This window comes from Neomonachus schauinslandi, chromosome 1, assembly GCF_002201575.2.
Source record: "Neomonachus schauinslandi chromosome 1, ASM220157v2, whole genome shotgun sequence".
Taxonomy (NCBI): domain Eukaryota; kingdom Metazoa; phylum Chordata; class Mammalia; order Carnivora; family Phocidae; genus Neomonachus; species Neomonachus schauinslandi.
The window spans coordinates 200,322,361-200,348,373 of NC_058403.1; the positions used below are offsets into that span (position 1 = coordinate 200,322,361).

Genomic DNA, 26,013 nt, shown 5'->3' on the forward strand with positions numbered 1-26,013 from the left:
CTTTTTCTGACAAGTACCTGGGGATACTCGGTAGCAGAATCCATTACGTGTTCAAGCTGTCTCATTTTGAAGTTATATTCATTCTTCTTCTGTTCTACTTCCTCCTTCTTCTGGTTCAGCTGGGAAAATTGAACAGAGGTGAGGTGACGCGTTAGAAAATCATAGGGGGCCCATGGTCCTGTTAGAATAGAAAAGCTGCCCAAGGTAGGAGGATACAGACTTCACGTTATTTTGTCAGGACTTCAGTAACAATCTGGAAAGCAGTAAGGTATTAAAAGCAGCCCAGACCACACCAATGTTGACAGCTATAAACACTGCGCCTGCTGCTCGTGTCTGTGGACCTTGGTTGCTGCTCTGACCCTCTCGTCTCCCGCTCTCACAGTGTTTTAAAAAAACGTTAAGCTTCACAGGTAATCAAAGGGTCATCTCAGGAAAATTAAATATAAAACAACAGCCAACAAGCAGACAAAAGTCAGCCATAACCTTGCCCCAGAGGTTAGAACTTGCTGGTGCGTGTCGGGGGCCGGGGTGGGCAGAGAGGCAGCCAAGCAAGTCGGAACCCATGTAAGCAGCCGAGTCGTACAGAGCCCGCTGCGCAGCCGGCCCACCTAAGCACCCGACGGCCCCTCCTTTCTGTATACCGGAAGAAGGAGCCGAGGCCCTGGATCTCACCTCGTGCTGAAGTTCTTGGATCAGGGCCTCCTTCCTGGTCATCTCCTCCTGTGCAGATTGCAGCAGCTCCGAGTGCTTCTTCGAGGCTTCTGTGAGCATGTTCAGCTGCTCAGTGGCATGGGCCAGGTCCTCGCAGAGCATATCCCTCTGTCAGGGGACAATCCCCACAAAGGAAGAATCCTCTCTTAACTGGGTACTCCACTAAGGATTTGCAAATCACCACTATGTGCAACTTTAAAAGGTTAGGAAAGTTTTAAAAACTTTTTTTTTTTTTGCTTATGTGTGAATCCTTTCCAAAGCAAACCAAACAGTTAATATTTAAGTAAGCGTCTAAAGAGAAACATTACAGGAAATTCATACAGGTATCCCCTTTCCCCTAACATCGAACCTTTCCCCTCACCCCCAGGATCTCAAAGTTGATCGCTCTTCCCTTAGGAGGACTCCAGACACAGCTGTCTGACCAACTAACTCTAGACGTTTATACACTGGAAGGTAAAGAGCTGTAAAGACGAGTGCCCCCAGCCAGTTCGGGGAGGGCCTGGGCAGTCACCAGACAGTGTGATACGTAGTCACAGGCCGTCAGAGTTTCAGGGGAGTAGCTTGGTGGAAAGTGGCAGAGAGAATTAGGAATCCTGTGGGTTGCATACATAATTCCTATGTACACAGCATGCAATCCTTTCCAAGTTAGAGCAGAATCTGCTTACTCTAACTTCCCAAAGGTGCATGTGTATATGTACATATATATATTAACTTATATAACTACATATGAATTAACATGTACAATATTATAATACAGAGAATACGTATATATAGAATATATGTTATGTACACGTCACATACAATAATAATGTATGTGTATATAAATGATACAAGAGTGCGGGAAAAATGTAATACACCCCAGGTGCACACACACAGATACCTGATGTACCACACACATTTTTCCATGTATTCACTCTTTCATCCTATCACTTTTCAGGGGGTAGGCTTGATTTCACCTTATGAATGCACCACAATTCAACCCATCACTGAATATTTTGGCTGATTTGAATTTTTTTCACTATTATATGCCTTATATTCTCACATCTAGATTATTTCTTTAGGCTGATTTCTAAAAGTGCAAACTCGAAGCATATGCAAAAAAAATGAAAGCTGGGTATTACCAGACCACCTCCCCAAAGGCTAAACTTCAGCTTCACCAGAATTGAGAGTCATCACCCTTCTCTGCTATCTTCCTTGGGTCTTAATATTTACCAGCTACAAGATCAGGAAGTAGCTCTGTTTTTAATTCGAGTTTCTTTGACTTCAGCAGGGTTTTATTCCTCCCAGAGGAGCTACTCATGCACCTCCCCATGTCCCTTTCCCCGCAGGGTGTGTCTGTCCTTTCATGAATCTTCAGATTCCTAAGAGCTCTTGTATGGATTAAGGCAAGGACCCCTTTGTCCCCAGTTGTAAATACTTTAGCTAATGAAGCCGGGAGATTAGTAAAACGGGAATGTGAACTAACTGTGGGGTGAGTTCCACTGGAATCTAAGATACTTCAATATGCAGAGTCACCCTGATTTTTTTAAGGAGGGAAGAGAAAGAGAGACCCGAGGGGACAAAGGGAGGAAGGAAGGACTTTTGGGTGAATCGTACTGAGCGCGCATCATTCAGCTATTCCCGCTCACACAGCAAGGCTTCTGTCTGCCCTCTGGCAACAGGCCATGGCCAACTGAAGTTTTAGTCCCCATCTTATACTCTGTACAAGACCTTAGGGTGTGCCTTTTATGTGCCAACTTTTCCTTTTCTTTTAAATTTTTCTTTTTTTTTTTTTAAGTGAAGTAGAGTTGACCCTGTGTATGCCCTTTTCAGCTAGCCTCCCAGAACTGCCTCCAGGTCCCAGGGGCTGAGCCCTTCCAGGGTGCCTGGCAGCGTCCGCAGCACTTTGCACGTATCACCTCATTTCAGCTTCTCCTCCTACACACGAGGCAGTAGTTTGTTATCTCTGCTCCAGGGATGTGACAAATGAGGCACAGAGGGAAATGTAACTTTCACAGGGTCACAGAGCCATGACTCAGATTCCCAAGCAGTCCAACCCCACAGCCCGTGCCCTTAAGAGCTTATCACTCGTCTCATCTTCCTTTGACCTGGATTTTACCTGCCTGTTTTAATCTCCTTGTATTGTATATACGTTAGCAGCTTCAAGGCCCTTCTGGGTTACAGGAGGATATAAGGACAAATCACCGGGTTTATCGGCCTTGGATATCTACCCCCGCAGGTTCTCACAGCTCCAAACTAGTGTGTACAAAATGCATTTCACTAACTCCCCTCAGGCCTCTTCTCGTCCGTCTCAGGGGTACACAGAACCCTCCTCGGTCACCGTGGCTGGAGCCCTCGGTGCCCACTCAGAATGCTCCTGCCGCCACAGCACCCAACCTACGGACACCAGCAACTGTCAGCGGTCCTTATGAGGCACCGCCCAGTTCTAGCTCGCCCTATATCCCCACCAGCACTTCTGGGCCCAGGCCTTATCGCCTTTGGCCTGGGCTAAAGTCCACACCGCCCTGCTTTCCTAAAAGATACAGCTGATGTTCCTCGAGACCCTCCATGACACACTCCCCGACCTCCAGCCAGATGTGCCCCACCGCCCCCCTTGCTGGGGACGCTCCATTCCACAAACACCCACAGCTGCCAAGCTTCCCTCCCCCAGAGAAGTCTTATACAAATCTGATCTCTGGGAAGAGCTCTGGAATTCTCCAAGCATAATCACTCCCCTCCTCCCCTTCCTGTGCTCCCAGGTCATGGATTACATCTAAATACATCTAACTCTTAAGCTAGATGGCATATTTTGAGGTAAGTAACAGTGTTTCAATCATTCCTCCGTTCCCAAATGCCAAGCCAGGCAAGGATGTAGGGTAGGTGGGCTCAATAGCCATTTGTTGAGTTTGTTTCATGGGTAGCATAGTTTAGCAAGAAAACTTTCTCTTTTCTTTTTTTTTTTAAGATTTTATTTATTTGTCAGAGAGAGAGAGCACAAGCAGGGGGAGGGATAGAGGGAGAAGCAGACTCCCTGCTGGGCAAGGAGTCCGATGTGGGGCTCGATCCCAGGACCCTGGGATCATGACCTGAGCTGACGGCAGAGAAGCCTAACTGACTGAGCACCCAGGTGCCCCAAGAAAACTTTATTTCTAAAGCAACCACAGAGCAGTATACTCAGTGGGTTACCATCTGTGTGGAAAAAAGGAAAACTAAATGTATATGAGACTTGCCTAAAATATCTCTGGAAGGAATACTCGAGGGAATGTATACTGCTTTATATAATTTTTATTTTGAACCATGTGATGGTATGGCTTAGTATTAAAAAAGATAAATTTATACCAACAACAAAAATTAAAACCCACTTTAGCTAAAACACAAGAGGCAAGCCTGAGGTTAACCTGTTACCCAGCTCTCTCTTTGCTCCCTGTTGCTGCCACCCTACCGAGTAAACACAGCTTCCACTCTGCTCCACTTCGGGAAGATGGTCAGTTCCAGGAACTTATCAGGTGTTAGCACAAACGAATGAAAATCAACCAACTGGATAAAATATAACAATTTTAATGTTACCTATTAATGGCCTAACCCTAGGGAAAATTGCTCTAATTATGCCTTATTCCTGTAGGAAGCCCTCTATTTCTTTATTAATAACCTCCCCACACACATGCACATATAGACATCGACAAGGGAAAAAGCAAAAAAAGAGTCAGAATGTGTTAACATCTACCTCTATGTCCTCGGAGAGTATTCTCAGTCTAAGGGCTTCTTTCAGATCCAGAATCTCCACTTCCTGTTTCTTAATCAACACTTTGGACTCGTCCTTGTCAGCCAAAGCAGAGTTGTATTTGCACTGCAAAAAAGAAAGTTATGCTACAAGAGCTATCTGTTTTACTGTGTTTATATATATTTTTTTAAGATTTTATTTATGTATTTGAGAGACAGAAGGAGCAAAGCAGGGGGAGGAGCTGAGGGAGAGGGACAGACTCCCCTCCAAGCAGGGAGTCTGACTCGGGGCTCGATCCCAGAACCCTGAGATCATCACCTGAGCTGAAGGCAGATGCTTAACTGACTGAGCCACCCAGGCGCCCCTACTGTGCTTATTTATAAAGTAACAAGAAACTGTCAGAGCTCCAAGGTGATGATGAGATTACCACAAATCAATAAGTACTAGTTGGATGAAGGAATGGAAGGGTAAGTGCCCGAAAGGTGAGGAGACATCAGAAAGTCCCACAGATACCAGATGTGAAAACACATCCAGGTTTTTGGTAATCTCTACACCCAATGTGGGGCTTGAACTCACGACCCCGAGATCAAGAGTCGCATGCTCCACTGACTGAGCCAGCCCGGCACCCCATCTTATTATCACACCTTTATCAGGAGACTGCCATTAGCAAACAAATGTGGAGAACAGCAAGCTCCCTTTGTAGCAGAGGAATGAGGAACGTGGACAAAAACCTTCACCTTGACCCGAGGTGAGGAGGAAGCACCAACACTCCACTGAGATATGTGCAAGGGAAAGTAGTTACTTGAGGAAAGCAGTTACTTGAGAAGATAAGAAAGTCCAACAGTGGAAAAAATTCACTATATATGAATGTTTCTGAACTTAACCAAAATGTGTCATTGTTTTTTCTTGAAGGAGTTAAGGAACACCACATACCCTTAACTATCACAGACCACGGCCAGTCTGTTTCTGATCAGCGATCCCACCCAGTACACACAGAACACTGCTCCCGGGCTGGGGCAGTCGGGGCAGGGCCGCAGCCTACGCTGCCCCCAGATGCGCACGCTGCCCGGGGACAGAGTAAAGGCTGCAAAGCCAGAAACCTGTGGAACTTTACCTAGTGTTTCTGAACCGAGTTGACCACAGAAATCTGTTTTCTGGTGGAGCATTTGTTAAACTCTTGAGGAATCTGTGAAGTGTGGTATCTCGTCGGTGACAGAACTTACACTTATGTCCTTCAGTTCTTGGTTCAGGGTGTCTATGGTTTCTGTTTTCTCACAGACCGCTGTTCTCAGCTCCTGGACCTGGCTCATGAGGTCAGCTACAACTTCCTGACGAGGACAGAAACAGTATCTTCATACCCAGTGACATTAAGGAGGAGATCATTTTTAAAACAACAAATAGTCTTTCCTAATGACAATAAGAGAAGTCAATTTTATTTTAGCAAAATATCACCTTACATTATTATCAATTTATATTTTAATGCCTTTATACTATTTTTTTTTTTAAGATTTTATTTATTTATTTGACAGAGAGAGACAGCGAGAGAGGGAACACAAGCAGGGGGAGTGGGAGAGGGAGAAGCAGGCTTCCCGCTGAGCAGGGAGCCCGATGCGGGGCTCGATCCCAGGACCCTGGGATCATGACCTGAGCTGAAGGCAGACGCTCAACAACTGAGCCACCCAGGCGCCCAGCTTTATACTATTTTACTGAGTCATTTGCTTTGGTTTTTCTGAATGAATTAGAGGCAGGCATATAAGGAATTTATATCTAATTTCATACTTGGACATACATATTTCATTTACTATTCTGGTGAAAGTCAACAGCAGGGATTTGACAGTTTGTATTACGGGACTCAGAGCCAACAAGAAAAGGTCCTACTAACAGCATCCTAGTTAAAAGGGGCAGGATGTGTTTCAGACACAGTGCCGTAAGAAGTGACAGAATGGTTTGCTCTTGCAGTTCCATGGAGAATTAGCTTAAATAGAAGACCTTCTTTTCTGGCAACCTCGGAAGATGAACAAGGCCTAAGTGTCTATGAAAATGCTAGCTACCAGTCACCCCCGGGAAAGGAGACTGGAACGTTAAAGCGTCACTTATAAAGACAAGGCAGAGGGATGCACCTTCGGCCTCTACCAACCTTGTCAGCATCTCTAGACTTCTCCAGAGAACGGATTAGTTTTTCTGTAGCACATAAACTCTCTTCCAGTTTCTGTACTTTTGCCATCTATGGAAAAAAGGAGTATTTTTAGAAAAAGAATTAAATCACAAAGTTAACCACACACACATAGAGAAAAAAAAAAGGAGATGAAATCTGCTTTTCACATTATACAGTGCTCACTAGTATAACACTTGAAAAGGAGAAGCTGGGTTAAAAGGCGATGATTTTGTGGGTTTCCTCCAGGGGACCACCAACAAAGAATGATTATAGCCGTCTAGGAGTTAGAAAAACAAGAGTTCAAAAATAATACAACCAACCAACAAGTCCTACTTTCTATTACCAATTTTTGACACCTGAGAGCTGAAACCATGTTTCTAATACACCTCTTCCGACATCAGGAACAGAAGTTACAGACCTCAAATGCTAGAATTAGAGCACAGGTCACTCACCTGCTGCTCACACTTGGCCATCTCTTTCTGTTTCTCCTGACGTACGACCTCAAGAACTTCTAAGATTTCTCTGGAAGAGAAGAATGATGTTTTTTACTCATGACTTCCTCCAAGGGAAACAGGAACTGAGTGTGTCTGTAGAGAAGAGAGTCAATGAACTACTAGGGAACTCTGTGCAGCACACACTTGGTGGTAGGCGTTGCGTTCCAGCAGGAGTCAGGGGTCTACCTATTTCTTCAACAACTATTAAAGGAGATCCCATCTTTGTACTATGAGTTTCTTTTTCTTCAGAGCACTTAGGACTTGCTGACGTAAGCACTTGTTTATTACCTATCTCTCTGTGCTAGAATGTGAAACTCATGGGTCAGGGATATTTTGTTCACTGTCTTACCTCTAAATAAATGTTTTGGCATTTACCAGAACAGTGCCTGGCTTGTTGGATATCACCTAGTATATGAACAAATGACTAAATGTTAACTTTTTCCCAACTAGGATGTATGCCCACTAGATGTATAAACCCCTGTACCCCGAGGCCTAGAGGAGAATCTGAGTCATACTAAAAACTCTACAAGTATCTGTTGAATAAGCAAATGCAATTTCTTCTCACTCGAGTAATGATCATCCTGTTGGCTAAGGCCAACAGACTGACCGAGATCACCAAGGGAAAGAACTCGGAGAGAGTGGGAAGAAAGACAATGGCATTCATATTAAAAGACCAAGAGAGAAATAGAACAGCTAGAAAAAGAAGAGCAGAGACAGAAATAAAAATCAGTCCCCCATTCCCCCTCCATTTCATTATAAAATTACTCTGATTTATTTAGAGAAGGCCCTAAGTTCTGATCACCACCAACTGCTATTCGTTTCATAAGTACCACAGCTTATCAAATAAATTTCTCTATATACCCTCTTACACAAAAGAATCTGATATTCATCTTAGAATGCTTAAAAAAATAACTTTACAGGGTTTCAGCAATAAAAAAAAATAACTCGTTAATGTGGTAATAAATGATATTCTAGTCAACTAACGGAAAAGATAAATAACACTCACTTAGAACTGTTCTCTTTATCTTCTTCAAATTGTAATAATAATTTGTTATTGCGTTCTTTTTCTGCCTCAAAAAGCTCCACCAAATTCTAAAAGACAACGTCATATCAGATTTTAAGTAATTGTTACTAGCAACGTGTAGTCAACAAACACATCAAGTACCTTCTACGCTGGCGGGCACGATGGGCCATAACAGGAAGTAAGAACAGGCCTTGCCCTGTGCCCCAGGGAACAATCACACATCCAGGACAAAAGCACCAATTACCAATACCCTTCTTAACTTACATTCAGATCAGATTTCAGAGTTTCATTTTCTTTTTTGCAGTTTTGGAGGTTTTTTGAAAGTTGGTCAATTTCAAACTTCATTACTTCTTGTAAGTTGTCATAGGAATCCTGTAGGCAGGCTTTGCTCTCAAGAAGCTTTTCCTTTTCTAATCTTTATCAGGAAAACATTTTTACAATGGTAAATATAAACATTAAATGTAGTTCTGCTCCTCAGATTATCGGCAGTTCCAGTTCTCCCATCTACAGACCACTCCCAACTGACAGTAGCCTTGACGGATGTAAAGCTCCTCATGAACTTGTGTGGAATGTGCACAGTACACAAACATGTAAGACACACTGGACCACAGAGCAGTGTGATGGGGATGGAAGAGATGGGGTGGGCATGTTAGCCTGTAGCCGTCTACCTCCTCATTCCTCCTCCCGCCGTCTCAAGCGGACATGTGTAACTGATGGGCGGTTTGGGGTCATGGATTCATTTTAGGGGGTTCCGGACCTAACCCTCCCTCATTTAAGCTGGAGACTGGCCATTAAGTCAGTTTTGTTGATAGCTCACCTCTATCCATTCATCACATATTCTCTCAACTCTAGGAAGGTTTTAAGATGGCAAATGTGGCTTTGATTTGAGCAAGAGAGTAAACCCCCTCACACAGAACTCTCTCTTAATTCATATGATTATTATTTCCTGCTTTCTAAGTTCTCATTCCCTCGTTCCTCTCCGCACATGCTGTGACACACCCAAACATCCAGAGCTCAGCCAAGAACTCGTAAACAATGAACGTGACTCTGCACCATCCAAAACAGATGTCCCAGCTTACACACAGGTCATTAGACGGGGGTCTATCTGCTTTACTAACTGAAAGCAGGGCAGAAGCAGCAAATTACAAAGTGGTATAAATCAGTTGCTAAAGACAGACATACAGACAATAGACGGGAGGGAGGGGGGATATGTGTATTTACGATACAAACTGTATATATAAAGCAGCCAAATGATTCAAGAAACACACAGTGGTATTGTGCTATTTCATGCAGGGGCCTTCTCAATGCCTGGAGAGCCACAGAGTACAAGCAACCCACAGAGTGATGCACTCAAGTGTTAAACCTGAGACATCGAGAAAAATTAAGTTATATCTAATTTAAAAAGCGGGGCAATGCACGTGATTTTTAAGACAGAATTTAAGTACACAGTCAAATACAGTGGATTCTTAACATTTTAGATCTAGTTCAACTGACATATAAACACGAGGAAATGAAAATCCAGTGAGATTAGTGGAGTGACCTTTAAAAAAAAAAAAAAATCACACAAAATTATTTTACGACAGAGCCAAGATAAGAGTCACGGATTCAGATGTTAAAAACAAATGCCACGTAGGGGCGCCTGGGTGGCTCAGTCGTTAAGCGTCTGCCTTCGGCTCAGGTCATGATCCCAGGGTCCTGGGATCGAGCCCCGCATCGGGCTCCCTGCTCGGCCAGGAGCCTGCTTCCCCCTCTCCCACTCCCCCTGCTTTTGTTCCCTCTCTAGCTGTCTCTCTCTCTATCAGATAAATAAAATAAAATCTTAAAAAAAAAAAAAACAAATGCCACGTGTCAGAAAAAAGGACAGTGCACCAGGGATGACAAATGGCCACTGGCCGGAGGCTTGGTGTTGGGGAAAGAGCGCGGGGCAGCGGAGGGCGTGCACACACCCCTGTCTTACGGGAAAGGAGTCATTCACATGGCAGGGATGAGATTTTCAGAGGATGTTAAAAGACAGATTGTTATAAGAAAGCTCTCAATTTTGAGACTGCTATGCTAAACTTTTTTAAACCACACTGGGCAGGCCCAGCAAAAACTTATCTATGGATGGATTTGGTCTGCAGATCTCAAATTTTCTTCCTCTACTTTAATTCCTTATATATGCAGAAAACACATACAAGCTGCAGATTTAAACCTTTGCCACATCTCTCACACTCACAGTATCACATGCCAGATGTCCATTATTAAATTATTGCCACGGATCCATGAGATGGCATCAAAAACACAAAATGGTTTTACAAAAGGTTGAAATGAGCAAGAAAAAGAACAGTAAAAACAACTTACATCTGTCATCCCTTTGTTTCAAGGTTACTAGCACTGACTCCCACCAGCCTCTGGCGAGTCACTGCGGACAACAGTGATAGCTACTGGTTTGGTCTGCCTTGCACTGCCCTTTCTTCTAGTAAGAGTGTACCTTTCCTTCTGGAAAAGGCGCATCACGTATGCTGGGCCTACACCACCTCAAACCTTTGATAAGTGACTGGTCCAGAGGTAAGCAGACTGACTCTAGCAAGACCAATTCAGATTTTCCCTGGAATTGATATATGGCTTCTGGGACAAAGGATTTCATTGCAGGGGTCGTTATGCTAAGAGACAAAATATGGAGTTGTCTGAGCAATCTGTTCCCTGTCACATAAAGGCAGGCCCTCAATAGTAGGACAGAGTAAGGGCAACATACTGAGGGAAGCAGAGCAGGGACTGAGAGAGGGAGAGATAGAGACAGACAGAGACAAAGAGAACGTGCACTGACAGTATCTTTTGAGACTCAATCTAGTTTGTTCCTAAAACCAAAATCACCTCTAGGCCTCCCCAGTGTTGTGAGCCAGTAATTTACCTTTTTGTTTAACTAGTTTGGGTTGGGTTTATAGCACCTGCATGGCGAGCAGGCCTGGGCTGCAGGCCAACCAGGCAACGGGACACCACCACAGAACAACTCTACCTGACACTATCCAGCTGAAGCTGTGCGTGCGCGTGTCGATCAGAAAGGCTACTCAGTTCTTTCTCCTGACTCTCTCTGAATGAACTATACTCCAGTTTCACGGAAGATAGCTCCTTGTCTGCGGAATGAAGAACGACTCGCAGGTCATGCACCTCACTTTTCAAAACTAAAAAACAAACAAAACAAATCCTCAACAGGTTCCTTTACATCGATTTTTTTTTTTTTTTAACAAAGTAGGCAAATAAGTTTGATGGGTATCTTCACACAAACAGCAAAACAAGTTGAAGAGACCAATTTTAAGTTAAGACGTTAAACAACCAAGTGGTTGGTTCCTAGGAGCACGGAGATTATTTTCTTCCTCCCCCTTAGGATTTTTGATATATTTCTACGAAAAACGGAAGAGTTAACATCTGTCCCTGATTTGCAGGTCACTTGACTGTTCTACGTTTCTCCTGTGGCACATGCATGAAAACTTTTAATATAAGGGAAAGAAATCAAGAGACTTAGCATAGTGACCTAATCTTACTTATTGAAAACTCCTTGGTAATGTACCAGAACTTTCCGAAATGGGTTTACCACTTCTGATCTTCTAAGGATACTCCAACTGGAGGTAAAATTAGGTAGCTCTTTAGATCAAAGAAAACACAATGGCTGTCTTCTGTTTTAGCTTTATTATAAACTGCTGCAAACACTTCGATGAAAGAAGAAATACACTGAAAAAACTGGGAATCAAGTGATAAATCCCACCTCTACGGATATATACAAATATCTAATTTATGCTCTATTTTGTCACTATCAAAACATTATTCATCTTATGACTTCAAGACACTTCATTTTCAAAGCAGTATTAAAACTTTCAGCCAACAGTTCAATCACTTGTTTGTGAGCTGTCCTGCTGCAAATTCCCCTTTATGAGATATGACTACTATTTAACCACTGTCATGCAGACTCAAATCTGGTCATCTAATTAAAAACAAACAAAAAACAACCCACCAAAAACATAGGGGCAAGATTTATTCATAGGAGTCAAAAGATATTGAACTAACAGTATTCGGGTCACAAAGCTCCCAGTTGTTCAAACTTACAGTCATTCTTAGTCTGAGTGTCCCGAAGCTGCACTTCAAGGACATTCAATTGTGAGAGATGCTCTTGCTGCTGTCTGGTCCAATCAGTTCTTTCTGATGAGAAAAGCTTTGAGAAAGAGAGAAATTTACTGGAAAAGGAATACCGGTGTGCTAAGATACACTCCAAATCATTACCTTGCGTCTGTTTTAAAAATCTAGGTTTAAGGTCTCTGACAGAAGAAAACTGGCTGTTCCCATGAATTACAGTAGGATGACCAACAAAGGGAAGGATCACTGTAAGCACCTGGGCCGTCCGTCTTGCCTTGTTCCAAACTAACAGCAAGGGACCTATTTGCACTATCGACGACGTGAACTAGAATTCAGACTAGGGGTGTGTGTGTCATTATCAGAGCAGTATGTGAAGTAATAACACAATAAAGAATACAACTCAAGGGGCGCCTGGGTGTCTCAGTCGTTAAGCGTCTGCCTTCGGCTCAGGTCATGATCCCAGAGTCCTGGGATCGAGCCCCGCATCGGGCTCCCTGCTCCGCGGGAAGCCTGCTTCTCCCTCTCCCTCTGCCCCTGCTTGTGTTCCCTCTCTCGCTGTGTCTCTCTCTGTCAAAAAAATAAAATCTTTAAAAAAAAAAAAAACACTACAACTCAAATTAGCCTTGACAAAGGCTTTGTGAAGTCATTTTCTTCTTGTAATACTCTCGCTTTGAGGGTCTGTTTCATACATTTTCTGGGGCCACGCTCTTGGTCTCACCTCCTGCGTTTGTATGGAATGATGTTCCAGTTTGTCAATGTGCTGCTGAAGCTTTAGGTTTTTATGTTCTTCCTCATCCAACTTCACTTGAAGGGCACTCATTTGTTCCTGCAGCAACAAAAAATCTTCAGTTGTCAAAAATTCTTTTTAATGGAACTCTCATTCTACTGTTTCTTCTGCATTAGAAAAACAAAAAATAAAATTCAAAACCTCACATGGACAAAGATATCAAAGGCCAGTTTGCAGCCAAAAACAATTTCAAATGTTTTTACTACACTAATGACTTCTCACGTCTTAGAATTATACTTGTGGTCCATCAAAGTGGAAAATTTGAAACACAAAGGGAAAAGGTGATTAAAATTAAATGGGTTCAATCATAGAGCCATCTTGAGACTTCTAAGAAGCTTTCCCAGGGCTGCATGTGAGTCATTTCACCAGAATGGCCTCCAGGCCTCGGAAAGGGCAAAGTTTTGGAATTTGAGGGTGGTCTGGCTCACTCTAAGTTTTACTAGACAACAGAAAAACGCTTAAAAAAAATAAATCACCAAAATAAATAAATAAGTCACCAGAATTCTGAGATAAGCACATTTCACATGTTCTTTCAAATATACCAAAAACTGTCTGAAATTTGATCTATAAGATTCTTTCAATTATTTTAATTTTCTTTAGCAGATACAGTACTGTGCCATATCAACCAGTTCTGGAACCTGAAGCTGGTGGCAGACTGGTCTCTTCACATATGAGAGAACCAAAGCCCGAGGAGACTATAGAGTGGGACTTGCTAAATACTGCAGAGCAACCTATAAGAGCAAAAGCAGGCTGGTTTCGAAGCCAAGGACTTTCACACACCCCTATTTAGAGATACAAATTTAATATTACACAGGTTTGAACACTACAAATCACAGAGTTAAAATGGTAAGGGAAGTTTGTTTTCAATGAATGTCTAATTATTTATGTTTTCTAAAACCAAACATTACCTGCACCATTCTAAGCTCTTCAGAAATGGCCTCAAAAGCTTGTTCATTCATCTCAGGTGGAACTGGCTCATTCAAGATATTATCATCCAACTCACTGGAATTCTGAGTGCCCACAGGGCCAAAGCTCCCCACTTCGGGGCTTAATTTTGGTACTGGTCGAGACCAAAGTTGGTAAGCCTTGGTTGGCGTAGTGATAATCTGCAACAAAAAATGATGAAGAAACAGCATTGGCAAACGTAAACAAAACAGCGAAAGTATTTAGTAACTGTGTGAACAGAAAGGATAAAATTGAAACTCTAATCATCAAAAGAAAAGAAAGAGTATCCTTAAGAGGTAGCCGAGAAATGCCCAAGTAGAAACAAATCTAGCAATTCAATGAGGTCTCAAGCAAAATTCTAGTAAGATTTTTAAAACTGAAACTTGATAAGCTGATTCCAAACTTCGTACAAAGAATAAAAGTTCAAGGAAAGACAATTAAAAAGAGAACAAATTAGGAAAACTTCCCTGACCCACATAAAAATACATTATAAGGGTACAGTCATTAAAACAGTGATTAGCATATGAATAGTCAAATAGAACACTGGAAGAAAATACATAGAAAAAGAGTGATTTATATGTGGAAAGTTCAAATTGTGAGGGAAAAAAAGGACTATTCAAAGTTAAATCCCTATGTAATACCATTCAAAAATAAAATGGCAGATGAATTAAACATCTCAATGTAAAAAGAAAATTATAAAAGTAGTGAAAGAAGTAGAACATACTGATGATCTTGAGATTGTCTGGGCCTTTAAAAATACATAAAAGAGGCTCTCTGCTCCTCCCCATTTGACAGACAGTCCGCATCTCTGATGCAGTTCCAGCTGTGTGCCCCCCAAGACACAATGACATGATGGCGAAGGTCATAGTAAAGAGATTTGGTGTATTGGGCACCCGGTCACCAGGGCTGCTTTTAACTCCGGCAAAGTGGATATTGTCGCCATTAATGACCTCTTCATTGACCTCAACTACATGGTCTACAAGTTCCAGTATGATTCCACCCACGGCAAATTCCACAGCACAGTCAAGGCTGAGAACAGGAAACCTGTCATCAAAGGAAAGTCCATCTCTATCGTCCAGGAGTGAGATCCTGCCAACATCAAATGGGGTGATGCTCGTGCTGAGTATGTTGTGGAGTCCACTGGGGTCTTCACCACCATGGAGAAGCCTGGGGCTCACTTGAAGGGTGGGGATGGGGGGTCATCATCTCTGCCCCTTCTGCTGATGCCCCCATGTATGTGATGGGCATGAACTATGAGAAGTATGACAGCTCCCCCAAGATTGTCAGCAATGCCTCCTGTACCACCAACTGCTTGGCCCCTCTGGCCAAGGTCACCATGACAACTACGGCATGGTGGAGGAACTCATGACCACAGTCCATGCCATCACTGCCACCAAGACAACTGTGGACAGCCCCTCCAGGAAGCTGTGGCGTGATGCCCGATGGGCTGCCCAGAACATCATCCCTGCTTCCACTGGCGCTGCCAAGGCTGTAGGGAAGGTCATCCCTGAGCTGAATGGGAAGCTCACTGGCATGGCCTTCTGTGTCTGCACTCCCAACGTACCAGTCATGGATCTCACCTGCTGCCTGGAGAAAGCTGCCAAATACAATGGCATCCAGAAGGCTGTGATACAGGCATCAGAGGGCCCCTCAAGGGCATCCTGGACTCCACTGAGGATCAGGTATGCCCCGCGACTTTAACAGTGACACCCACTCTTCCATCTTTAATGCTGGGGCTAGCATTGCCCTCAATAACCACTTTGTCAAGCTCGTTTCCTGGTATGACATTGAATTTGGCTAGACCCAGAGAGAGCAAGAGGAAGAGAGGCCTTCAGCTGCTGGGGAGTCCTTGCCCCAACTCATCCCCCAACACACTGAGAATCTCCCAACCTCTACCCAATTTCCACCCCAGGCTCCCTGAGAAGAGGAAGGTCTTGGGGGAGCCCTACCTTGTCATGGACCATCAATGAAATATACTGTACCCAGAAAAAAAAAAATACATAAAAGAAGTCACAAAGGTGAAAGATGAATAAACCTGGCTGTATCAAAATTTTAAAGCTTCTGTATAACAAAAGTATCGCATACAAAGATAAAAGACAAGCAACATGATTGCAGAATGCACTGGCAGTAATATATGACACATAAAAGAGTAACATGTTAAAAACTACAAATCAGAAGACAAACAACTGGTAGGAAAATGGACTCTTTTTTTTCATAGAAAAGGACATGCACAAATGGAAAGTGATCATAGATGTGTGACCTCATCAGAAATGAAGGAAATGAGAATTAAAATCTTCAAAAGATACCATTTCTCACCCATCAGACCGTCAAACATTAAAGAGGCAATTCCGGGGGCTGGCACTGGGCAGTGAGTGCTCCCACACCTCCTGCGAAAGCACACGGCGCAGACACCTGGCAGGCATGACCCCAATGCTGAGACATCAGAAGAGACCACTCCTTCACAGACTCCACCCAAAGAACACCTGCACTGGCAACCACCTCAGCAAGCCATGGGTTGTCCAAAACATGGAAGCCTAGACTTAAAATCAGGTAGAGCTCTACGTACTAGTTAATGTGGGAAGACCCAAGGCATTCCCAGAGTTAACAAAAGCCCACTGCAGAATAACATATGTAGGGTGATTCCATTTACTTTTAAAAACAAAGCACAGGGGCACCTGGGTGGCTCAGTCAGTTAAGCGGCTGCCTTCAGCTCAGGTCATGATCCCAGGGTCCTGGGATCGAGCCCCGCATACGGCTCCCTGCTCAGCGGGAAGCCTGCTTCTCCCTCTCCCTCTGCCCCTGCTTGTGTTCCCTCTCTCGCTGCGTCTTTCTCTGTCAAATAAATAAATAAAATCTTTAAAAAAACAAAAACAAAAACAAAGCACAACTGGGGCGCCTGGGTGGCTCAGTCAGTTAGGCGACTGCCTTCGGCTTGGGTCATGATCTCGGTCCTGGGATCGAGCCTGGCGTCGGGCTCCCTGCTCAGTGGGAAGCCCTCTCCCATTCCCCCTGTTTGTGTTCCCTCTCTAGCTGTCTGTCAAATTAATAAAATATTTTAAAAAACAAAACAAAAAAACCAAAGCAAACAAAAAATAATCTATGAAATAACTCCATATTTTCCCAGTCTCTGCATATTTACTGTACAAAACTGCTAAGTAGGGGCACCTGGGTGGCTCAGTCGATTAAGCATCTGCCTTTGGCTCAAGTCATGATCCCAGGGTCCTGGGATAGAGCCCCCTGTTGGGCTCCCTGCTCAGCGGGGAGCCTACTTCTCCCTCTCCCTCTATCTGCCTCTCCCTCTGCTTGTGCGCTTGCACTCTCTCTGACAAATAAGTAAATAAAATCTTGGGGAAAAAAAACGGAGGGAAAGTTCTTTTTTTTCCCTTTAGTCATGGGACAAACCCTAAAGACAAAAACCAAAAAACCAAGGTATAGAATGATGTATGTAGGGCGCCTGGGTGGCTCAGTCGTTAAGCGCCTGCCTTCGGCTCGGGTCATGGTCCCGGGGTCCTGGGATCGAGCCCCGCATCGGGCTCCCTGCTCCGCGGGAAGCCTGCTTCTCCCTTTCCCACTCCCCCTGCTTGTGTTCCCTCTCTCGCTGTGTCTCTCTCTGTCAAATAAACAAAATCTTAAAAAAAAAAAAAAAAGAATGACGTATGTAATAGGCATTGTGTAAAATTTAAAAAAAAAGGTATAAACAAGTGGGACTACATCAAAGTAAAGGCCTCTGCACAGTAAAGGAAACCATCAACAAAATAAAAAGGCAACCTACTGAATGGGAGAAGATATCTGCAAATGATATATCCAATAAGAGTTTAGTATCTAAAATATATAAAGAATTCATACAATTCAACACCAAAAAACCCCCAAATAATCCAATTAAAAATGGGCAGAGGGGGGCGCCTGGGTGGCTCAGTTGGTTGGGCAACTGCCTTCGGCTCAGGTCATGATCCTGGAGTCCCTGGATCGAGTCCCGCATCGGGCTCCCTGCTCGGCAGGGAGTCTGCTTCTCCCTCTGACCCTCCCCCCTCTCATGTGCTCTCTCTCATTCTCTCTCAAATAAATAGGTGGAATCTTTAAAAAAAAAAAAAAATGGGCAGAGGACCCGAATACACATTTTTCCAAAGAAAACATCCAGATGGCCAACAGACACATGAAAAAATGCTCAACATCACTCATCATCAGGGAAATGCAAATCGAAACCATGACGAGATACCACTTTATACCTGTCGGAATGGCCAGTATCAAAAAAACAAGAGATGGTAAATGTGGTCAAGGATGTGGAGAAAAGGAAACCCTCGTGCAATGCTGGCGAGAATGTAAATGGCACAGCCACTGTGAAAAACAGTATGGAGGTTCTTCAAAAAATTAAAATAGAACTATAATATGGCCCAGCAAAATTCTACTCCTGGGTATTTACCCGAAGAAAATGGACACACTAATTTGAAAAGATACATGCACCCCTATGTTTTTTGCAGCATTTTTTACAATAGCCAAGGTATAGAAGCAATTGAAGTAGCCATTAATAGATGAATGCATAAAGATGTGATATATTTATATACATATGTGTGTATGTGTGTGTATATATGTATATACACAGACATACCCCGACATATACACACTGGAATATTACTCAGCCATAAAAAAGAATGAGGTCTTGCCATTGGTGACAACATGGATGGACCCAGATGGTAGCATGCTACCTGAAATAAGTCAGACAGAAAAAGACAAATACTATCTGGTTTCACTTATATATACAATCTGAAAACAAAACAAAACAAAACAAACCAGAAACAGACTCATAAATACAGAGAACAAACTGGTGGTTGCCAGAGGGAAGGGGCTGTGAGGGATGGGCAAGATGGGCGAAGGGGATTAAGAGGTACAAACTCCCAAATTAGAAAATAAATAAGCCACAGGGATGTAATGTATAGCATAGGGATTATAGTCAATAATACTGCAATGACTCTGTATGGTGACAGAGAGTGACTACACCTATTGCGTAAGCGCTACATAATGTATAGAACTGTCGAATCACTGTGTTGTACACCTGAAACTAAAATAATATTGCATGCCAACTATATTTCAATTAGGATAAAAAAAAAAAGTTAAAAGATGGAAAATAAAACCCCAAAAGACTTGCTGACAGTGACTGCCTCCAAAAAGGGGTGTGGCTGTTTAACAGGAAGGACAGCAGAGAGAGATTTGTCACTGTATACTCTTTATACCTTTAAAAATTCCAGTCGTGTGAACTGCCTATTCAAATGAATGAATAAAATTTCTTTTAAAAGCAGTTTCCTAAAAAGTGACACCAAAAATATCACTTCTAAAAATAAGCATTAGAGATAAACATCTATTTTTAAGTTTAAGCTGTATAAGGAAAGATTTTTTAGCCTCCAGAGAATCTGGTACAAAAAAGCTCAATCACGAGCATCAGCATCACCACCTTCTTAATCTTTGGCTTTCCTTGGGTTCTCCTCCTCTCCTCATTCTCAGATGTTCATACATTTTTTTTTTCTTTTATGAGGGCAATGGTTGTTTATGGAAAAAAGCCCTCCCGTTATCACTAGTGATACCCTGGATCCTTCCATGGTCCTTGTCTTTAGGATTTCTATTCTTCCACCACAAGCTGGGAGCACATGGTACTTTACAGCAACAGCTGCCGAGCTCCACCAGGTGTCAGGCACTCTACTATCTCACTAAATGCTCTAGAAAACCTACAATCACATTCTCCTCATCCCCAATTTGGAGACCATAAATAGGAGGCTCAGAAGTTAGGAAATCCTGCCTAAGGCTAGTGACAGATTAAAATCTGCACCCAGGTCTGATTCCAAATACTGCCTTCTTTCCCACCCCACCCCCGCCACTGGAGGCAGACATCAGAACACTAGGACCAGAGTCACCCTGGGGGTCACTGCCTGCAAGGGATTCTAGCGTATCTGGGTATCATCTGTGCAGAGTCTCTCCATGATTAACAAAATGAGATCAAACTGACTTAGGATTGAAGAACTGCTTCAGACCACCTACCTTAAGCGTTTCAGCATGAATTTTATTCAGCTGAGAAACTTCTTGCCGCTTGTAGGCTTTTGTTGCTTCCAAAAGGTTTTCAAGATTAAGGTTTGCTTTTTGCAAGGACTGAAGCTCTGATTCCAATTCTAGCTGCTTTTTCCTAAGGGATATTTAAAAATTGAGTATTTCAGGCAATAAGTAATGTCATACACTTATAGAGTACAGTTTATACTCTCACATAACTTGATATTTATCTCTCTAAATCTGAGAGATTCTCAGATTATTACCCTCAATTGACAGTTGGGTAATATATGGCTATGAGAATGAACTACAGTTTAAAGTATTTGACTAATAAATGGTAGAGCTCCAATTCAAAAGCCCTAATAGTCCATGATGATACCACACGTGGTATGTTATTTTTAAAATAAACACTTTCTGGGGTGCCTGGGTGACTGTCAATTGAGTGTCCAACTCTTGGTTTCAGCTGAGGTCATGATCTCAGTCGTGAGATCGAGCCCCGAATCGGGCTCCGTGCTCAGCGGGGAGTGCTTGGGATTCTCTCTCTCCTTGTGCCCCTTACCCCCATGTGCGCTCTGTTTCTCTCTAAAATAAATAAATCTTTTAAAAAATTTTAAAAAATAAACACTTCTTTATATTTTAGGATAGCATTAATCTTAGTTATACTATGAATGTGGCTTATCTTTGTTTGTTACACAAGGAACATAAAGAACAAACCTGTAATTTCTAAAAATCCTGATTTGATTCGTAACACCGTTGATTTAAATTTGCTAAACAGATACAGGTGTATCCGTGAAAACATCTGTATCATCTAGTTCATTAAATATATTAAGGAGCTTTCTCTTCTTGTCCAAACAAGGTAGTTGCTATATGAGAATTAATATTTAACGTAAAATGCTCAATTAAATTGTCAATGTTAAACGCTAAAACAAGATGCTGAAATAGGTAAGCATGAATGTGTATTTACACTTTACCTCGTTAGTTCTTTGAATTCTTCATATTCTTGCTTTGAGTTATTCAGCTCTGTCTGAATTTGCAAGAGTTGTGCTTTCAACTTCTCAGTGTTCACTAATGAACATGGCTCCTTTGGAGCTTTAGGAGAAAATCCCTGTTGACCTGGTAATAAGGAAACAACATGGTCTTTGAAAGAAATAACAGAACACGTTTTCTAAGTTCTCAGTCACGTATCAATTTTGAAGCAAAGATTGGAAAGTGGACCCTAAGAAACAAGAGCCTGTAGCGCAGCGGAGACAAAGACACAATGCAGTGTGTCAACGAGTGCTGGAAGCTGTTTCTGAGAAGCTGAGAAGCCCCAGGATGTAGGGGCACATTGAAGGCAACACCTTTTCCATCAGGAGAAAGAGCAAACCATGAAGTACAGCACACGTCAGGCTGATGAAACGTCAACAGGCCAATACTGCAGAAATCCATGCGAACAGCTAAAGCGAACAGTCAATAAATTATTCAGGAAAGGAACCAAAGAGCAAAAGCAGCAAGTTGAAAGAGCTTGGGATCATCTAACTGGTGGGAAATACGTTCAGGGATTGCTTAGAGGACCGGATATGTTGAAGAGAGTTCTGATGAGTTCCGCTGTGGGAATATATCATGTAAAAGTTGTTTAGAGAATGATCTTTGTTTAGAAGATGGTGGGTTATATGCAACAGATGAATCACTGAACTCCACCTCTGAAACTAATAATATACTATATGTTAGTTGAATTTAAATAAAATAAAACTTAAAAAATTAATTAATTAAAAAAAAAGATGATGGGATCAAGAAATGACTATTAGTATCCTTCCAAGGTAGTAAGTCAAGGAATTATAAATCGCCAACAAAATATAGAGCACTGTAGGGAAAAATAGCTGAAATAATACACAAAACCTAATCTTAACTTTGCATCTAAAATCAGTCTCTCCACAATCAAATTTTATTTTTATTGAGACATAACAGAATGGAAGAAGGCTTGCAAAATGAAAATTTAAAATGGGCACAAACAGGCTTCGTTACGATTGCAGAGTGAGATTAGAGTGTTCTCAATTTCTGTCTGAAATGACAAAGGCTGAGACAGAATCTGATAAAAGCCCGTGAAAATATTCACTTTGAGAGTGGGGCAAACACAGACTTCGTTGCCAAATCCCAAGGCATTAACACCCATAGCTGCCCAGCAGGTAAGTGAGATTCGGTACCAACTAAATCACTTTTCACAGAGCAAAAGCAGAAATAATGTAGAACTAACAGTGTATGCTGGCCAGTGTATAACTAACAGGGTATAACCAGCACCCACGACTTTAGGACGCAAGCACCGAGCTGGCATCAGGAGTCTGACCTACAGACGCCTCTCACACTGTACAGACCTTAGCCAGGCAGGTAAACATCTCCACTTGATATTCATCCGTGTTGATTAGTTAAGCACTTTTCATGTCAAATAGTTAAAACAGGAAAATTTCATTTAATAAAAATTAAAAGAAATATCTAAATCAAACTTTTAGCAACAAAACAGAACCATAACGTGGTTTTTTTTCTTTTTTCTTTTTTTAAAAGATTTTATTTAAGGGGTGCCTGGGTGGCTCAGTCGTTAAGTGTCTGCCTTCGGCTCAGGTCATGATCCCAGGGTCCTGGGATCGAGCCCCGCATCAGGCTCCCTGCTTGGCGGGAAGCCTGCTTCTCCCTCTCCCATTCCCTCTGCTTGTGTTCCCTCTGTCTCTGTCTCTCTCACTTCTCTCTCACTTTCACTGATATGTCTCTTAGCCTACGTAACTCACTACTACAAGATTTATGAGAAAAAAGTTTAGAAAATGCCTTTTGGTAACATAAAAGCGTAAGTATGTATATAAGAAATTAGCACACCAGGGGGCGCCTGAGTGGCTCAGTCGATTAAGCATCTGCCTTCAGCTCAGGTCATGATCCCAGAGTCCTGGAATCTAGCCCTGCATCGGGCTCCCTGCTCAGAGGGAAGCCTGCTTCTCCCTCTCCCTCTGCCACTCCCCCTGCTTGTGCTCTCTCTCTCTGTCAAATAAATAAATAAAATCTTTAAAAAAAAATAAAAATAAAAAAAGAAACTACCACACCAGGTCTGGAGGCCAAAATGAAGACCCTACCAGCGAGGCAATAAAAATGCCCTTTCAAACAGTGCCCCCCCCCCCAGAAGGCATGCAGACAATAATCTTTCTTTCTTTTTTTTTTTTTTAAAGATTTTATTTATTTATTTGAGACAGAATGAGAGAGAGCACATGAGAGGGGGGAGGGTCAGAGGGAGAAGCAGACTCCCCGCTGAGCAGGGAGCCTGATGTGGGACTCGATCCAGGGACTCCAGGATCATGACCTGAGCCGAAGGCAGTCGCTTAACCAACTGAGCCACCCAGGCGCCCGACAATAATCATTTCTTACCCTTGTCCTTTTTCTCTGTGCCAGATAGTTCAGAGAAAGCTTTTTCTAGTACGGCAATGGTCTGGGCGTCCATTTCTTGGGCTCTTTTCACAGGCTCTAATGATCTCAATCTTCTGTTCTCCTCCCGGAGGGAATGGTTTTCCATAGCATACTTTGCAACTCTGGGGTGGTGCTCTATCTGTGACACAGAAGAATTACAGACTTACAGACAGACAGACAGACATTTCCTCAATAACCAGTCTTGCTGCCGAGCCATCGGGAAACATTAGGAACACTGCCCGCACTGCTGGCAGGGGCCGGCTGCAAGGGCTGTGGAAAGCAACCTGGCATTTGTGACCACACTGACTACGTGCATAGCCTACGGCGCCATTATTCTGCGTCTGGGTCTGTGCCTTGAAATTTTCACCCGGGCGTGGGCTTGTAAGGAGAGAAGTGCAAGGGTGTACACTGTGGCCAACTCTCCACGCAATGGGGGCTGTTGACATTAACACGCTGTAAAGAATAAGGAAACGCTCTATTGACCAGGATGGAACACTCTCCAAGAGATATTAAGTGAAAAGGACAGCAGAAAAGTAGGTATGGTAAGTTGACTTTTGTGTTGAAAAGGAATAAAAGTAAAAATATCCATATTAGTTTGAATATGCATTAAAAAGCCGCAGAAAGGGGCTCAGTCGGTTAAGCGACTGCCTTCGGCTCAGGTCATGATCCTGGAGTCCCTGGATCGAGTCCCGCATAGGGCTCCCTGCTCGGCGGGGAGCCTGCTTCTCCCTCTGACTCTCCCCCCTCTCATGAGCTCTCTCTCTCTCTCATTCATTCTGTCTCAAATAAATAAATAAAATCTTTAAAAAAAAAAAAATTTTTAAAAAGCCTCAGAAAGATACAAAAGCCAGAAACAGATTTTCTTTGTTTTGTTTTGTTTTTTTAATGATGTGCCTGTATTAACTACCCATCCTCCCCAGGGAAAAGGAAAACCAGCAACAAGAAATTGGAAGGACCCCAATGTAAAGAGACTGCTGATTCAGACAACCACAACTGCCCACCGGGACAAGGGACAAGGGACACTTGCCTGCTGGGTGGGTCGCTAATGCAGCATCTCACAGCTCCTCCCACCCCCCTTCATTTTACCATCTTGGAAAATGGGGGAAAAGGAGTTGTGCAATCATACACGTCAGCTAAATTCATTCAAAACACTTTCCGCTGTATTAACTCACATGAATTTGGTGACAAATTTATATTTACCTTGAACCTTCCTTCTTTTTAGAAATACTGCAAATGTCATACACTCACCTGTTCCCGCAGAGTTTGGATCTCATCCCTTAATTCCGACAACAAGCGATCCTGCTCTGCAGGCAGAAAACTTCCCCGGGATTCCTTGTGGAGCTTCTCCAGGCGCATTATTTGATCCTCTCGGAATTTCACAATCATTTTATTAGATTGAATAAATTTTTCTTTTTTGAGGGTGAGGTCTTCTAATTGGGTAACTTTTTCTACCAGAGACTTAAGAAATTCATAATTTGGTTAAACATGAAAAGTAATTCAGCCTCCCTGAATTTCCACAAACCAAGCAATAAACACTAACTTGACACTTAATCTCAAGGGCAAAATTAGATTTTCCAGTTTTTCTTTGTTTTCTTTATTTACTTGTGCCCTTTATTTCACTCAGAAAGATACCATGGAGCAAAAGCCTAAAATATCTGGAATCCCCTTTATACCAACTCGGTTTCCTACCTTTTTTTCCTGTTCGGATTTCTTAAAGAACAACATCGCCTCTTGGAAATACTTCATATAATTAGTCTCATCTTTGTCTGTAATTGATCCAGTAAGAAAGAAAAGGAAATGGAAAAAAAATGTTTCTCTCTCAAATTTTTGGACCAAGAATTGAGCTAAAACAGCCTCTGAGTGACTGCTCTCAATCAATCTAAAAGAATCAGACTGTCGTCCCCAGATCACAGATTTCAAATCAATCAAATCTACATATTAGCAATTCTTTGAATAAAAATAAGTTCTTTTATCCTGTTTAATAAACATACACATGTTACATATGACTGAATCTTGGAAGTGGATCTAAATGAAATTAGTATCTCTTTTTAGCATTTGTGAGGAATGAACTACTCAAAATTATTTCTCCTCCTCCTTCCCATCATACCTGCAGATATGATACATATGGTAACTGTATCTGATTACAAAGTATGGGTATCCCTCCTTTCATTGTGCTTTGCTTTATCATGCTTTGCAGATACTGCATTCTTTACCAGTTGAGAGTTTGTGGCAACCCTGCATTGAGCACGTCTATTGGTACCATTGTTACAATAGCATTTGCTCACTTTGCGCCTGTCTCTGTGTCACATTCTGGTAATTCTTGCAACATTTCAACATTTTTCAGTATTATTATTGTATTTGTTACGGTGATCTGTCTGTGATCAGTGATCTTTGACATTACCATTGTTATTATTTTGGGCACCACAAATCATGCCCATATAAGATGGTGAACTTAATCAATAAACGTGTTTTCTGACTGCTAGACTGCCTGGCTCTTCTCATCTCTCTCCCTCTCCTAGGCCTCCCTGTTCTGAGACACAAAAATATGGAAATTAGGCCCTTTAATAACCCTACAATAGCTTCTAAGTGTTCAAGTGAAAAAACAGTCGCCCATACCTCCCTTTAAGCCAAAAGCTA

General features: G+C 42.5%; 1 protein-coding gene across 1 annotated transcript in view; it reads right to left on the reverse strand.

The window, feature by feature from the left end:
• KIF15 (kinesin family member 15) overlaps positions 1-26,013 on the reverse strand; it is a 68,565-nt gene that overhangs the window by 10,788 nt on the left and 31,764 nt on the right. The window contains exons 12-28 of the mRNA XM_021683069.2: positions 25,066-25,142; positions 24,625-24,834; positions 23,338-23,515; positions 20,925-21,066; positions 19,951-20,092; positions 13,887-14,084; positions 12,910-13,017; positions 12,165-12,270; positions 11,080-11,245; positions 8,349-8,499; positions 8,067-8,152; positions 7,019-7,088; positions 6,549-6,635; positions 5,635-5,739; positions 4,415-4,537; positions 673-819; positions 18-119 (exon numbers count right to left, since the gene is read on the reverse strand). Coding sequence (XP_021538744.1) covers positions 18-119; positions 673-819; positions 4,415-4,537; positions 5,635-5,739; positions 6,549-6,635; positions 7,019-7,088; positions 8,067-8,152; positions 8,349-8,499; positions 11,080-11,245; positions 12,165-12,270; positions 12,910-13,017; positions 13,887-14,084; positions 19,951-20,092; positions 20,925-21,066; positions 23,338-23,515; positions 24,625-24,834; positions 25,066-25,142 — 2,198 coding nt within the window. The remainder of the gene's footprint in view (positions 1-17; positions 120-672; positions 820-4,414; positions 4,538-5,634; positions 5,740-6,548; positions 6,636-7,018; positions 7,089-8,066; positions 8,153-8,348; positions 8,500-11,079; positions 11,246-12,164; positions 12,271-12,909; positions 13,018-13,886; positions 14,085-19,950; positions 20,093-20,924; positions 21,067-23,337; positions 23,516-24,624; positions 24,835-25,065; positions 25,143-26,013) is intronic.